This window comes from Peromyscus californicus, unplaced genomic scaffold (assembly GCF_007827085.1).
Source record: "Peromyscus californicus insignis strain IS unplaced genomic scaffold, ASM782708v3 Scaffold_22__1_contigs__length_63687245, whole genome shotgun sequence".
Classification (NCBI taxonomy): Eukaryota; Metazoa; Chordata; class Mammalia; order Rodentia; family Cricetidae; genus Peromyscus; species Peromyscus californicus.
The window spans coordinates 3176691-3193170 of NW_026294525.1; the positions used below are offsets into that span (position 1 = coordinate 3176691).

The 16480-nt window shown below is 50.1% G+C and overlaps 1 protein-coding gene across 4 annotated transcripts in view; it reads right to left on the reverse strand.

The window, feature by feature from the left end:
* Positions 1-456: 456 nt before the first annotated feature.
* Kif25 (kinesin family member 25) overlaps positions 457-16480 on the reverse strand; it is a 40169-nt gene continuing 24145 nt past the window's right edge. For all 4 annotated transcript variants that reach the window (XM_052750781.1, XM_052750784.1, XM_052750783.1 and 1 more), the window contains exons 7-14: positions 14502-14569; positions 13389-13463; positions 9181-9330; positions 4633-4809; positions 3100-3251; positions 1785-1952; positions 1294-1449; positions 457-709 (exon numbers count right to left, since the gene is read on the reverse strand). In XM_052750781.1, the coding sequence (XP_052606741.1) occupies positions 519-709; positions 1294-1449; positions 1785-1952; positions 3100-3251; positions 4633-4809; positions 9181-9330; positions 13389-13463; positions 14502-14569 (1137 nt within the window). In that variant the 3' untranslated portion in view covers positions 457-518. The remainder of the gene's footprint in view (positions 710-1293; positions 1450-1784; positions 1953-3099; positions 3252-4632; positions 4810-9180; positions 9331-13388; positions 13464-14501; positions 14570-16480) is intronic.

Consider the following 16480-nt stretch of genomic DNA (forward strand, 5'->3'; position numbering starts at 1 on the left):
CAGCGACAGCCACCCTCCAGGAGTGTCTCTGCAGTGTTCACAGGGACTAGAGCACAGGGGCCTGCTGTTAGGTCCTGGTGCCCAGTGGGAAAAGGGGGCAAGGACCTCTGGGTGGGGTGTGCAGATAATGGCGGCTGCTTGTGTGATGTGGACAACAGAGCAGACCTACCCAGAGGTCCTGGCTCCCCTCCTCAGCAGGTAGAAGGCAGAACACTGTTCTACTTCTGAAGGGAGCACCATGTCAGTGTACTGTGGGAGCCTCAAAGCTTAGTCTCCTTTGGTGCTGGGATAGTTGCCCTGCCTGTCCCTTATCACCTTGGTTTTTTTGAGCAACTGACTCTATGAGACCCCAGGTCAGAGATATTCATAGAGTGAAGGTGCTCCCCATCATTCTAGGTTCAGGGGATTTGGGGCGAGGCTCACCCCAGGCCCAGGGAGCAAACAGCCTCCTCGAGGCCAAGAGAACACTGTTTATTTCTAAAGCACGCACATCCTAAAGCAATGACAAGAAGCACATCTCAAAGAAGAGTCCGTGACCCCGCCAGGCCCAACCCTGGCTTCTGCATCTGGGAGCTGGGAGGTCTCCTTCTGGATGGTTGTCGCTCAACCTGCCGAGCTAGAGCCCCAAATTTTAGGGCCCGCAGAGTCTCTGCCATGTGCTTCTGCCCAGGGGACACACACAGAATCATCAGTAACTTTGCATCACCGCCTTTAAAAAAAATTAAAGATGCCGGGTGTAAAGCATGAAAATGGCATTCCTCAGTGCTAAACAGCTACTGGAATGGAGAAAGTCTAACCACACTCTGAGCAGGGACCACGGGCATGGAGAAAGTCTGCCTGCACTTTGAGCAGGGATCACAACCTTCCAAACAAATGGTAAACGCCAGCACAGGCCCTGGGACTGGAAGGCACCGAAGGCCACTCATCCCTCAGTGGAGTCCTATCTCCACAGCTTGGAGACCCAGCCATAGACTGTGCCTGCCATAATGAAGAGAGTACAACAGTCCCCTGAGGAACTGTGTAGCCCGGATGGAAGAGCAAGAGGAAAATGCGCTATCCGGGCCCATCTGCAGCATAGCTAACGGATAGCGTAAGCTGTAGTGACTGAAAGTCCTAAAGACACTGAGGACAGAACATGGCGGTGGGGGGGGGGGGGGGGAGAGAAGGAGTGTCTGGCAGAGCCGTAACTTTGCCAAAGGTTGTGTGGCTTGGGCAGAGACAAGCCCAGGCTAGGATTGCTCCCTAAGGCTTGGCGCTGTCCCCTCTGATTTGGGGCCTCTCAGGAAGACAAACCGATGGCATCTTGGAGCAGGTGGGTGAGCTTGCTGTTCCGATAGGGGATGTGGTCACAGCGCTCTGACAGGGCTCCGAGGACATCTGCGAGGGCAGCCAGACTCCGGTTGATGAAGGAGGTCTCCTTCAGTGCCACACCGGTCACCCCAGACACTGCTGGAGAATATGAAAACCAGCCACCTGTGAGCGTGTGCTCGGGACAGGAACAAGGCAAGCAGAGATGGTTCTTGGGAGGTACCATGTAACCTGCCCAGTGTCCGGGAGAGGTACCACGGCCTGGCAGGCATTAAGATGAGTTCCTCATCTGGTTAACTGCTGATAGCAGTTCCTCTAGGCATAGACCACAGAGGGAAGAGCTCAGCTTCTGGCCCATCGGAAGGTAACGGGTCTAACGTGGGCTTCCGTGCCAGCTCACAGTTTACCCCCACCACTGTATTGCCCTCTGCTGACGCTGACATTCACCCCAGGGAAGGTTTCTGGTCCCTGCTCACCTGCACACTCACTGCCGGCCAAGTCCACAAGCTGCAGCTTGGCCAGCACCTGCCCAGAACGGTCTGCAGAGTCCACTGGAACGGTGTGCAGAGACAAAGCCCGGGGAGAGGTAGTCCACCAGTTACCTCCTGCTTTCTTCTGGAGGGAAGCTTGGCTGGACTGTGGGGCTGGAGCAAGGAGAATGCAAACAGAAAAGTCACCAGGGTCTGTCTAGCCTTACATCAGTATGAGAGCTGAAAGTTCACCCGTCAGACCTGACTTCTCATTCACTTGTAAATCCAGACAGTTAAGAAGTAGAGAGTAACAGTCCTCACCCCTCTGGGGGGACACAAAGCATGCTACACCAAGGATGGTGGAGCCAGTGCCTGCTCTGTCCCCCCAAAACTGAATAATGTTGTTGGAAAGTGCTGGTGGTGGTGTGAACTAAAACCTCAGACAGAAAGAACAGTTATCTGCCCTCTTGGGAACAAATCCCACTGTCCTTGCTCAGTAAGCTCTTGCCAGCTCTACAAAGGGGTCTCCATCTTGAGGTGTCATCCGTCGTGCTGTGTGCTGTTCCCAAGCAAACCTCTTAGAAACATGTTTCAAGCTTCATCAAGCTGTCCTTGTTGTGCAGAACAGAAAACATTCTTTTGTCAAAAAAGAAGACAGAACCCGAGGTTGTCTCCCTACACAAAGGACAGTCTACTGCACAGTGTGTCGGGAAGGGCTTGGCAGACATCTGGGGCTCATCATGAGGCAGGTGCTGCCCAAGCCCTATTGTAGTCAAGTCCTGGAGATGGCTGCGGCTAGTTGTAGCTGAGCTGTTAGTGAGGCGAAGAGACCATGCTGCCCTTCCCAGTCCCTTCCCTTGCAGAAGTCAAGCATCACTATGACAAGATGGAGCATATCCATCTACACTGGCCGTCCAGATGAGTGAGAACTAGCCTTCAGTGTGACCTGCCATGCCCAAGGCTCTGCACTCCTGCAGTAGGAGGAGGAGGAGGCTCAGAGCAGCAGCTGCCCAGCATGGCCTGTGAGGTCATGAACTGGCTGTCTTAACTGCTGGGGTGAATCTCATATGATCAAGCTCTGCATGGCTCAGGTGGCTGACCCCAAAGCTGCTGCCCTAGATGTTGCTGGCTTTTTACAATGTGGGCCTTGTCTTCATATGCACGTGGGGTTGTGTTATGTGCTAGACAACCTTGAACTCTAGATGACCAGTTCTCACTGCGAGGCTCACTTGGTCCTGAGAGATACCAAGAGAGACATCATGGTGGTTTTCCAGGAATGACTTCTGTACCTTGAACTGATTGGGTACAAGTGTCAACTTACCAGTGCTGCCCACGGAGGAAGCTGTGGTCAGAGTTGCTGTGACGATCAAGTGAGACCTGGAAGAGTTCTTGTGAACCAGAGTGGGGTGCTGCACTCTGAGCTGTATCCCTCTGTGGATGAGCCCCACAAACTCCACAGCACTGGTGACGGCCCTGGCAGAGGACCACACAGGTCAGAGGACACCCCCAGGTAGATGTGGGGAGGGAAAGCTCTCCTCTCTCCTCTCTCCTAAGTTTAGGTTAACCTAAACTTACTCAGCTGACAGACAGCTCCCATGGGGACTAAGTATGCCAAGCTCAACAGAGAAGACTGGCGGGCCTAGAGAAATAGGCCTGTAATCACAAATACTCAGGAAGTACAGGAGGGAGATCACAAGTTCAAGGCTAGCCTGGTCTACAAAGTGAGTTCAAGGCCAGCTTGGACGATACTCTTTATCTAAAAAGGGAGGAAGGCCAAGGATATTAGTTCAATGGTAGCACACTCGTGTGAGACTCAAACTGCAGAGCTGACCTTCGACACCGCTCCCTGCTCACTCTGAAACACTCCGAGGCCCTGACCTAGCACCTACTACTCTCTTAATTTGCTACATCCTTATGGCTCCGAGTTTTTAGAGTATTCTGTGCAGTAAATCAAATCTATGAAACCAAACTTAAGCTACACGCTTACCTTTCCAGTGTGGCAGGGGCGGATGAAGGCTTGCATTAGCACAGCTGCGTGCTGACGGGGCCCATCAGTAAAAAGCTGGTTCCTAGTACTTCCTACAAACACATCACAGCTAACTGTCTGCCTCCCTGTGGGCTCTTCCAGCACTGTACACAGCTTGGCAACCTTTCCTGCTATGAACCTGAGGGTGGGCAACCTGACCCTCATCCTCACAGGGGAGCCAGAGTCCTCTAGTCAGCTCTGCGCTGGCGATGCAGATGCATCTTGCATCCCATGGTGAGCAAGCCTGGCGCAGCTGCATGCACCTTGAAAAACGTGTAATGCTGAGAATATTTAGCAGATAAGATGGTTCTCACTTTTCCAAAATGATTCATTATGGCATCCTGTAAAATACTGCTATTTCCAGGTATAAATAACCACACTTGTCCTTGACTGAGTGTGGTGTGTGTGTGTGTGTGTGTGTGTGTGTGTGTGTGTGTGTGTATGAGATTAGATATAGAACTCAGGGTCAGTACATGCTACCATTGAGCTCCCCCATCCCTTTTTAATCTTTGTTTTTAAAACAGCTTTATTAAGATATCTTTGACATATAAAGTCTATGTATGTTGGAGGTATTGCATCTTGATGCTTTTTCTCTGATAGACATATAGATTGTGAGACACTCACAGCATTCCAGCTGGTTAAGATCCCTGTTGCCTCTGTAGAGTTAGCCTTGTAATATACTGAATCTGTGTGGTACACACGAAGCACACTCCATGACCCACTTCATAGGTTGGTAGCACTGGCTCCATTCCACACACGGCTGGGAGTGGACTGCTGTAAGGTTAAGCGCCTATCTTAGGCGGGTACTGGGTCCCATGAGCAACTCACCTGCAGGTCAGCTTGGGTACCTCTGAACGTCCCTCCTGGCTTGTCATCATCTGGCTCTTAGACCCAGACATCGCTGTAGAACGGTCTTTGGCCACAAGGTCAAAAATGTTGTTATTATAAATTTCTACGATGGAGACATCAACCTTGGGACTTCTTGAAGGGTTTTCTGAAATGAGCCTGGGAGAAACACAAGAATTAAGGTGTCAAGGAAATTCAGTGGCCTCTCACAGAAAGCATTGTAAGAATGGGCTCTTGAAACTGGGCGGCGGCGGCGGCGGCGCACGCCTTTAATCCCAGCACTCGGGAGGCAGAGCCAGGTGGATCTCTGTGAGTTCGAGGCCAGCCTGGTCTACAGAGCAAGATCCAGGACAGGGACCAAAGCTACACAGAGAAACCCTGTCTCGGAAAACAAAACAAAACAAACAACAAACAAACAAACAAAGACTCTTGAGGGCAGATGGTTGTAGCCCCAGGAAACACACGGCATGACCTATAAAAAAAAAAAACGGGGAGATTCCACTAGCAGCAGGGTCATTAGGGAGAGCAAACCTAGAATCCTGCGGGTGAAAGCTGTCTTGAGAACAAAGCTACCTCAGAGGAGCTGTCTGTCACCAGCTACCATAGGAACAGGTGCCCTAGATATTCAGCACCCACTACATGAAGAGTCATGAAGAGCACAGCTTAGGCCCAGAAGTCTACCTGTCCTTTGTCACTCACAGATGTCCCCAGCAGCTGCAGGCCGTAGCTTCTGAACAGCTTGCCCACCCAAGGTTTGTTGATTTTAAGGCCTATTTGGTGAGGGGAAGACTGGACCACGGCTCCTCCCTTGTAACCATTCCATCCACTTGGGCCTCTAACATATGCCTCCCAGAGGCTGCCTATGAACCACCTCAGGCTCACAGAAAGCAACCTCGTGTCTTACAGATAAAACAACAAAACCCAACATTGCAGAAGTGGCCGCCAACACTCGCCTTTCTCCTTCCCTCCCGGGTCTCCCAGCTCCCACTTGAGGCTGTGACGGAATCTCAGGAACTGAGACCAAACACACTGTTGTTAGTCTTCGGGGGAATCCTGGCTGCCCTGACACCTCAACAGTGAGGCCAACTGGCCATGACAACAGCATCTTCTCAGGCAGGCTGTTCTGAGAACGGGATGAAGTCTGAAGCGGCAGACACTACTTGAGGGGTCGTCCAGAGGGATATGTCAGGTAAACAGCTACCTGAGACTTTCGGCAGAGTTAGGCACCAAGTGAGGAACTGGTGCCTGTCTCTGTTGTTTTATGTCCAGTCTGTTTTCACAGTTGTCTTCGCGTAAGCAATTAAAATAAAAATAGCAGATGAACAGAAAAGGAAAATTCTCAGGTAAAGATGATGGGCAAAGCCACAGCCAAGGCTCCTCCTCGGCACTGGTGACAGCAGAGATCTCCAAACAGCTTATCTGGCAGTGGCAACAAGCTCTGGTAAGCCAGGGCTGTCATGCCCCTTCCCTACACAGACATGGCTTCTACAGAACATGGCCTCACCTTTGGCCCAGTCCTTCCTCAGATGGTGTCTCTGAATGTCAAAAAAACACAACTCAGAAAATAATACCCAGGAGTTAACTCAGAAGACTTTCCCAAACACCGCACAGCTTGTTGGCTGAAGTCTACCAGCTGCCAAAAAGTACAGTCGGAAGTCTAAGCGGTCAAGTGGCAAAGCATTTGGACAGTGAGCTGTGTGTGTCCTGTCTCCAACAATGCGGGCACTGTGATGAAGTTCCTGAGGGTACCAAGGCTAGGTGGGCAGAGGCGGGCAGTGGTTGGGAGTGGAGGCCCCTCTCTCACCTCCTCAACCACTTGATCTTGTCACCTCAGTCCCATACATATCCTGCTAGGCCACACTGGTCTCTCCATTCTGGGCTTAGTTTTAATGGTAGAAAATTTATCACACACATATCTACGTATTTCTGTGTTCCTGATCAATGCTTGGCATGTAGGGAAATACAGTATGTTTTTGTTGATAAAGATGATAAGGGAAATTAATCCAGAAGGATCGGTACCAACATCCAGAGTTAGAAGGGAGGGAGAAGGATGTAGAATAGAAAGATACCCCATGCGCGCGCACACACACACACACACACACACACACACATACAGAGAGAGAGAGAGAAAGAGGAGAGAGAGAGAGAGAGAGAGAGAGAGAGAGAGAGAGAGAGAGAGAGAGAGAGAAAGAGAGAGAGAGATTCTCTGACATCCAGGCCTGATGTTACAGTTCCATGTGTGGGTAGAAGAACTGATAGCTTCCCACCCTGTGTTTGTGGAAGTCACTCACACATGCCCTGAACCTGTTGCTCTCAACGTCTGGTCTAGAGTGAATAGGAAATAAAGAGGAGAGCCTTCTCCACACTCCAACTATGATTGTCCTTGAGAATGAAGGAAGTGTGGCAAGGAGCACCGGGTCCCAACTCTGTCAGGTTCATTCTGACCCAGTACGTCACTGTCCCCATGGAAGACCTCAGACACAGCCAGATGCAAGTTCATGTTGGGCTAGAATGTCCCCCAGAGGCTCATGTGTTTGAACAGTTAGTCCTTAGCTGATAGGGCTGTTTGGGAGGGTATGGCCTGTTTGGCAGATGTAGGCTAACAGGTGTGGCCTTGAGAATTATAGCACAGCCCTGCTCTGGCCTGGGCTCCCTGCTTCCTGATGGATGCCATGTGAAGAAGTCACATTACCAGCTCTTGTCCCAGCCACCAATCTTGCCCCACCCTCACGGACTAAACCCTCTGGACCATGACCCCGAATAAGTCCTCCTTCCCTTAACTTGTCTCTGGCAATCCGTCACAGTGTTGAGAATGTAGCTAACATACACCCACCAGGAATGAGGAACCTCAAACATAGGTCAGTAATGTGGTCCACTGTGAGGTGAAGCAGGTGGTCTAATTTCTAGACAGTTCTCTGAGTTTTCTAACAGCCAGCTGGTCTTTCCAGCTCCTGGGGTCCAAAGCCTTGGGATACTTCTGGGCTTCTATGATGTCCTGATCACAAACTAGTTTGTGAGTAGAAATGTGATCCACTGCATGTAAATGCTTCTTAACATGCAAGATGAGGCTGAGTGACTGACTCCTTAAAGCAAGCACATGCTTCATGGAAATATGATAAAGTAAAACTCAGAATGTTTTGAAGACAGGTTTCTCCATCTACGAAGATTTTGTTTCAGAACAGAGAGGCAAGCCATCGGGGGCAGAGCTTGCCTGTCAGGGAAACTCACTGCTGGCTGTGCAGACGGGGAGCCTCCAGCAGCCGAGAGCATCTGCAGATCCAGGGTCAGCATGGGTAGAGGCCTGGGTCCCTCAACCCTCGGTCACTAAGGTCAGTCACCTGAGTGAGCTTGAGACAGATCCCTTGTCAGTCAAGCTGCTCTTGTGCTAACTCTAGCTAGCCCCGCTGGGAAGAGGAAGATGCCTCCAGCAGATGTCCCACACCAAGCAATCCACGTGCACTGTTTCCACATGTAGGGAAGTGTCTGGCTGTGACAACCCCTGGGAAAGGGTGCCCTCAAATTCTGGTATTGTTCAGTAAGTTAAAAGCATGGCTCCGTGTGGATGTGGGTGCCATGTTCTGAGGGGCCACCTCTCACCCTCAAAGCTACACGTCTCTGAGATTTGCAGAGTGCCTGCCCCTGCAGCACCGTGATCCAGGCTGGCATGTCTCCTGGAAATAACAGTCATGAACAGTGGAAATTTAGCAAGGATTTTGCAACATTTTTTCCAGAAGCAGTTAGTACATGCAAATTGATCAACACATCTGTTCATGTGCACAAATATTTAATGAACGGTGGTTTGAAGAGGCGGAGGTGGGAGTTCTTACGTCACTGTCTGGCTCTGGTGTTCAGGATATGAAAGGGCAACACAAGAGGAATCCCAGAGACAGAACTACTCACAGGGGCAGGAGCCTGACCTCGATGCTCTGTGGGGTTGCTGCCTGCAGGGCTCGACCCCTAGGAGCCAGTAGTCCCACTAGAGACGTGCAATGTCCCCCCTCAGGTCTACGTAGACAGAGAGGTGGGCAGCTAGGAAAGTGGCCTCCCAAAGAGGCTCTAGTGACAGCCACAGGGACAGGTCACAAGGACCACAGTGCTGTCTTCCTTCTCGGATAACTTTTGTTGGTAAAATGATTAGCAGTAGCAGCAGGTATCCTCTGGGGATGTGCTAATGGAACAGGGGGCCTTCTGATGGGCCAAATATACAGGAACCTCTACCATAGCTGAAGCACAGGCTCCCTAGGCCCTCCCTCCTGAAACACAACCCTATCTACCCCCTCTACTATGAACTGTCTTACTCAGAGCTCGCTCAGGAACGTCTATCCTAACAACAGACTTCCCGTGTAAACCCATGGTAAGAAGGTGCAGCCTATGTGTCCAGAACACCCAGAAGTGAGGAGCTGTTGCTAGGGTTGGTTGAATGGCCTCTGACAGGGGCACCAGCTCTGTCCATCTTCTAGCCCAGGCTTGTTCTCTCAGGGCTCCCTCAGTACCCACCAGTCTGCCCTGAATCCTCACCACAGGGTTTACCTGAAGAGTTCCTCAGCTGCTCTGGGGATGATCCCCAAGTCTTCACGAGCACCTGACAGCAGTGCAGAGTCACCTTCTGAGTGGGGCCCCAACATGGTGTAGCTTTTCCCACTTCCGGTCTGTCCATATGCCATAATGCACACATTGTACCTGAAATTCAAAAACCTATTTAGCACAGCAAAATATAAACGGAGTCTGAGGCCATTGACTCTGGAGGTTTTTACCTGGACATAAATGTCGCCACCTTGTATAACCTCTCTATTTTTTTTTAAATTTATTTATTTTTATTTTATGTGCATTGGTGTTCTGCCTGCATGCATGTCTGTGTAAGGGTGTCAGATCCTGTATTTACAGACAGTTGTGAGCTGCCATGTGGGTGCTGGGAATTGAACTCATGACCTCTGGAAGAGCAGTCAATGCTCTTAACGGCTGAGCCATCTCTCCAGTCCCCTAGAACCTCTCATTAAATGAAGCTCACCCAACATACCCCGCAGCAGGTCCTGTCTTAGCCTCAGATGGCCTTTGACAGGGCCCACTACTTCGCCCCTCTGCCAATCTGTGGGTTACTGTCAGTGGTCACCTTGTTAATGTTCAATGTGGTTGCAGAGTCGCCTTATATAAACTCATTTTCCGAATCAGGCTTGTCAGACCTGACTGATGGAAAGCTTGCATGGTTCGGTTTCCTTTGAAGGTATGCACCACAGATCCAGCATTGATGCCTACGGTTATTCTCATAACAGCCACTTTTTTAAATATTTTCCTCTTTCATATATTTTATTTATTTACTTTGTGTATTGCGTGTGTGGGGTGTTGCTACACAGCTTGTGTGTCACAGCACACACGTGGAGGTCAGGGGACACCATGTGGGAGTTGGTTCTCTCCTTCCACCGTGTGTGGGTTCTAGGGAGTCAAACTTAGACTGTCAGAATTGTCAGCAAGCATCTTTACTGACTGAATCACCTCACCAGCCCACGAGTCACTTTAAAAATATAACTCGCTATCCAAATGTCTGTGGCTTCTTATTCCCAGTGGGTACATGGTACTGAGGGCCATGTGATGGGCAGCACGTGTTCCCTTGGTCCTGTGATTTGCTGTTTCCTGAAAACAGTTTACTTCACACAAGCCCAGAGTTATTGATGATTCCTATTTTTTTGTTTCTAGGCGTTTTATTTTAAACTAAAACATCAACAAGAGGACTGGAAACATTTAAAGGAGTATTTACAATTTTTTATGAATTGAAATTATATCTAAGGTTTTCTTGGCTGTAAGGAAGCAGGCCTCCTGGTCCTTCTGCCCAATGCATACTGCAGACATTCCCAATGGCCTCTTGGAATCACCTGGAGATGTTCAGCAGCCCATGGACTCCTCACCTAGGCAATTCTGACTTAATTACCTCAATTCAGACTTATCTGTTTGGCCCTGCAAGTTAAACAAGTCAGTGCCCCTCACTGATGAACAGTTTTGTGAAAGTGTTCCGGAAGGTAGACATCTGTGTCACGCCTGCAGCCACAGAGAGAAAGCAGAAGGCCTGCCTCCAGGCTCAGGGACCCCGAGGAGGAGGACAGAGCAGGTCGGGTCTCTAAGCCAGCAGGTGCTTTCCTTCTAGAGGGGCGAAGACTCAGGGCAGACCACACCCCACACCTCTGCCACCCTCCTGACACCGTCCTAGGCGCTTGTCCCAGGTGTGGTGCCTTTGACTGCCACTCACAGTCAGGCTCCTCGCGGGGCTGAGTCACGAGACATGTGGAGGTGAAGGAAGCGTGGCCCTTGAAAAGATGCCGTGTGCTGGGCTCGAGATGGAAAAGCAAGTCTGGTGGGTGGTCTAGCCACGATGTCCACTCCACTTAGTTAACGGAGGAGGGAGGGCTGACCAGAACCTCCCTGTCATTTCTGGTGAAGGGCCTATTTTGGACAGATGTAAAAACAGAGCTGAAGCAGGAAACGCACCCCAGATGAAAGGAAGGTTGGCCCGTAGACAAGTGGCAGTGGAGAAGATGTGGGTGTCCCACCGCAGACCTCCCTCTGCAGACTGCCAGGCCTCTGGCCACACAGCACACTGGCTGAAAGCAGCAGTGTGGTGACAGCAGCTCCTGCTTTGCTAGGAAAGTCTTCTTGTGGAAGTTTTGGTGAGACTTCTCTACAAAACTCAGTTTCTCAAAATGCCCTCAAGTTCAAAGTCCTGGCTTCGAGTGTCATGATGCAGTCTCTGCCTGGCGGCGGCTCTGACACCTGCTGGAACCAGTGGCCATGCTTCCCAAGACCAGAAGAGTGGTTCTCAAAGAAGAGAGCTCCCCAGTCAGGCGCTGTTGTTCTCAATTGTCTTTAAAGTGGTTAAGAATTTTAAATTTAAAAAGAACTTGGGTGGAATGTTCTGCAGATGCCTTAGGTCCATGATGTCATTTAACCTTTATTTTGGTCTGGATGACCTGTCCACTGATAAAAGTGAGTTACTGAAGTCACCTACTATTTCTGTGTTGGGTTTAATCTGCGGGTCTATGCTTAACAGTGTTTGTTTGAAGTATTTGTATGAAGTTGGGTACACCCAAGTTTGGTGTGTATATTTAGTACTGTAATGTCCTCTTGGTGGACATTACATAGTGACCTTGATTTTTTCTGATTAGTTTTGGCTTCTAATTGTCAGGTATTAGAATAGCAACACTTAGCCAGACGGTGGTGGTGCATTTAATCCCAGCTCTCAGGAGACAGAGGCAGGCAGATCTCTGAGTTCAAGGCCAGCCTGGTCTACAGAGGGAGTTACAGGACAGCCAGGGCTACACGGAGAAACCCTTCCTTGAAAAACCAAAGGAAAAAAACACTTGCTTGTTCCCTTGTCCTATTAGTTTGGAATACTCTTTTCCATTCTTTTACTCTAGGGTGCTGTCTATCCATGAAGGTGAGGTTTATTTCTGTAGACAACAACAACAACATGGCTCCTGTTTTCTAATACAGTAAGCTAGCTTGCATTTCTTTTGGATGAGGAATTGAAGTTATTACTATCCGAGGCCACTATTAAAAGATGTGTGTTAATTATGGCCCTTTGATTGTGTGGTGTTTGTTTTCTTAGGCCTACTTTCCTAACAACTGTGTAAGCACCATTTGTTCTTCACGTGGAGCCTCCTGGGTGTGCTCATCCTCCCATTTGGCAGTAGGTGCTCTCTTCCAGGATTCCCTGCAGGATTGGCTTGGTGGTCATAAAATCCTTTAACCTGTTTTTGTTGTGGAGTGCTTTTCTTTCTCCTTCAGTGATGACAGACAGTTTTGCAGGGCACAGTAAGTAGTCTGGGCTGGCATTTGCGGTCTCTTAGAACTTGAAATACATTGTTCCAAAGCCTCGAGGCTTTTAAAGTTTCTATTGAGAAGTCAGCCGTCACACTCAGCCTTAAACGGGACACGTATACCACCCCCTCTAAGGCGCAGGGGACACCCTAGAGAGAAGACAGGAAGAATGGAGGCGCTTGGGATGGAGGCAGGGCTGTGAGCCGCTCCCTTCTGAGCATGACACAGCCATCACCATCAGGTAGTCACAGAAGCTGCAGTTGCCTACACCAGGCCTACACAAGCCTGTGCCTTTTAACCAGCAGCCGACAGGTGGGGAGACTCACTGGGCCCCACCCTCTCTGCTGAACTGTTGGCTACTAATGGATTCAGGGGGAGGTTGAGTCCTTGTCTCCGGCCGTGGTCCCAGTGCCGAGCCCACCAGCTCCATCGGCTAGTTCCAAACCTACTGTCACATAGATGGTCCCTGGTTAAACTCGGTGGATCATAGCAAAAGAACATAACCATGAGACCGGGACTTAGGGAAGCAGGTGCTAACAGAGGAAGACAAGGGACAGTAAGGGGCAAGGGGTGTGTGTGTGTGTGTGTGTGAGAAACTGTCAAGTTTAATTAGTAAAAACAAGAGAAGACAAATCTGAACAGTTCTAAAGAGACCCATGTAGTGGAGAAAGCAGCCCCTCTAGGCTGACAGTGAACTTGGTAGGATGCAGCATGGCTCAGAGCCCAGGAGCTCATCTGATGCTAGTCCTCCATCACTCTGCTCTGCTCCAGGAGAGACGGTCTCCACTGACAGACACTGAGCCATGCCGGGGCAACACCAGCTCTCCCGTGACTCCCTTAGCCCTGAAGTTCCAGTCATCCTATGGCTGGAATGAGAGGCTCTGATATTCAAATGGAACTCTGGCACTGGCCTTGGAAATATCTGAACTCACCCATCCAAAAGGGATATGAGGAGGGGACGTATATCTCCAAACACCGTTGCCTGAGATTCTGCTGGGCCATACACTCTGGGAATAAAGAGAGTGTCACATTAGTTTAAGCGGCAGAGAACTACTGCTGTATAAAACACAGAAACCTGGGGAGAATAACTCCTACAACTTCCCATACAGAACGCTGACAGACAAGAGTCGTATGAGAGCTTACTGTCTACTGCTTCTCAAGCTGGCGGGGGTTAAGGGAGAGCAAAGGCAAAGCTGTTCACACTGTATTTGAGTGTAAGGAGAGCAGGGGTGTGGGAGGAGGGCAAACTCTTGGAAACAGATCTTTAGTGGCTTGGACTCCTTCTATCCTGTGCCCTTGCCTTGTGACTGGGAGGACTGCTAGGGTCCATGACAGCTCTGTGGGAGCTCTGTTGGTCCTGTTCCCTCTAGAACAGTGATTCTTAACCTGTGAGTCACAATCCCTTGGCTTTCAAATGGTCTTTTCACAGGGGTCGCCTAAGAGCATCAGAAAATGCAGATATTTGCATTATGGTTCATAACAGTAACAAAATTACAGTTATGGAGTGGCAACAAAAATAATGTGATGGTTGGAGGTCACCACAACCCGAGGTCCTTCGTTGAAGGGTTGCAGCGTTAGGAAGGTTGAGAACCACTGCTCTAGAGGGTTCTTGACTGGTGACCCCATCCTCTTACTCACTTGCTAGCTGGTCCTGAGTGGCAGGCTGGGAGAACCTGCATATCTCCAGCTATGGCCCCACAGAGCCTCAGCTATGGGGGAAGAAGAGTCCTCAGCGGGGCAGTAAGCAGAACCTAAGCACTTGGGTCCCATCTGTCGTGTCTTGCCTGGGAGATGCCATTACACTGAGCTGTGGGAGCCTCTGATACAAAGCCCCACGGTGAGTCACTGTCACATCCTGACAAAACACTTGCTACCAAAACTGGATGACCAGGGTGAGATTTTTCACCTGGGACATTAAATTGCGGCTCATCTGTGAACACCAACACGGGAACTGGGAGACGAACCCCACATCTTCCTAGGCCCTACTGAGTTGGTATATGTGGACACTGAACCCACCTCTACACTTCCCCTTGAGACATTCTCACCTTTCAAAACGGTATGTCTTCTCGGCGGGAGGGCGGCCAGGAAGAGCACACCTCACCAGGACGGTTTCCTAATAGAGGACAAAGCAGGAGGGCAGACTCGGGCAGGCCCGCATTAGTCACACAGGGCCAAGGCTAGGGAGCGGTGCCCAGGCAGCTGCCGCCGCCGCCGCCGCCGCCGCCGCCGCCGCCGCCACCGCCGCTTGTCTTTGTCGGCAGCTCTCCCTGGAACACACAGCTCGCTCTGGTGACAGATTGGGCTTGGCTGCTCAGGGACAGGGCTATGTAAGGAAGACCGCAGCCAGATGGCCCTCAGGAAGTGGCAGTTGATACCTGGCCCTTCAGAGATGGGATCTGCTGATCCCTGACAGGAGAGCAAAGCTGTACCTGTGAGGTCCCAGGAGCCTGTCCTGCTGAGGGTATGGACATTTCAGATGAGGCCCAGGTCCCCAAGAGGCCAGGCAGTCTCACATTACAGGACCATGCCTGGTAGAGGTGAACTGCCTAGCTTTAAGCCTCACCCACTTTAGATCTTTTTGAAGGGAGGGGGTTTAAGAGAGGGTCTCTGTGTAGCCCGAGCTGGTCTCAAACCTCTGGCAATCTTCCTGCCTTTGCCTCCTCAGGCCTCACTGAGCTGTTTCTTCACTTACAGCCTATGAAGAGATGGTTACGGAATGACGGATAAAGGGAAAAGGGTCGGCATACAAGACTGACTGACTGACCCGAGTTCAATCCCGGGGTCCCGCATGAAGGTGGAAAGAAAAAACTATGCTGAGTTGTGTACACACGCATACTACCCACAAAAACAAAGCTGTTAAAGGAAAAATACATATTATATATGGAGACATATTATATATATATATATAATATATATATATATATAATATATATATATATATAATATGTCTATATCCATGTGAAAAGTCATGCCTGTTTCAGGAGCAGAGCTGCAAGCTACAGGACCTACAGCTCTTCACTCTAGGCGGTCATGTGTCATTATCTACTGCTAAATGCTCCAAGAAGGCAGCTGGAATACAGTGTGTTCCATCCAGTCACCGATGGCTCCCTGACCCCACCCCCTCCACCACACACACACACACACACACACACACACACACAGACATCAGCAGGCAGGCAATTAGTGCAGTCAGAGCAACACCACATCCCATCCACGAGGTGTGGTGGGTTACAGAACACTGTCAAACGATGGCCTTTGGAGAGTCATCTGCTCGCAGAGAAAGCTTTGATTCAACCTGCAGAGTACCTGGACTTGGTCTCTCCTGCCTGTGCTCCCAAACCTCCCCGTTCACAACGTGAAATGTCCCTTATTCACATACATCAGTGACTTCTGCTAGCTATTTAAACAGTTTTCTTTTGTCCCAGTGTTCACACCCTGGTCCCCTGCAGTATAGTGCTTGTCTGGGTGGGAGTCAACTAGTGTGGGATCCTTTTCCCAACTGGGCCATGGTAGTCTCTGGGCTCACCTGCAAGGAGGCACACACAGACACACAGACACAGACACACACACACACACACACACACACACACACACACACACACACACACACACTGTTATCATCTATTTCTGAGGCATGTTTTGTGATCTGGGACTTGAGCTCAGGAACTCACACATGTTAGGCAAGCAGAGACACATAAGGCCCATTCTCTGATCTTTATGACTATTTTCTCATTGTATCCAGTTCCTAGAATATCTTTAAAAGCATGTAGGGCGTAGACCTGCCATGAAATCTCAGCGCTAAAGGTACATTTTAATCCGGATCTCACGTCACTCACATAGAGTTCAGTAGGAGGAACATGAACTTCAGGACTGTTCAGCCTGAAACCCTCCGATGCCTGTTCACCACTCTTGTGCCTCCACCTTGGCCGTGGTCAGGCTTAGAGCAGAGTTCTTAGCTGCTGGAGGGTACCCGGGCATCTCACAGAAGAGAGTAGATGCTCCACGCTCCAGCAGAACAGCAGGT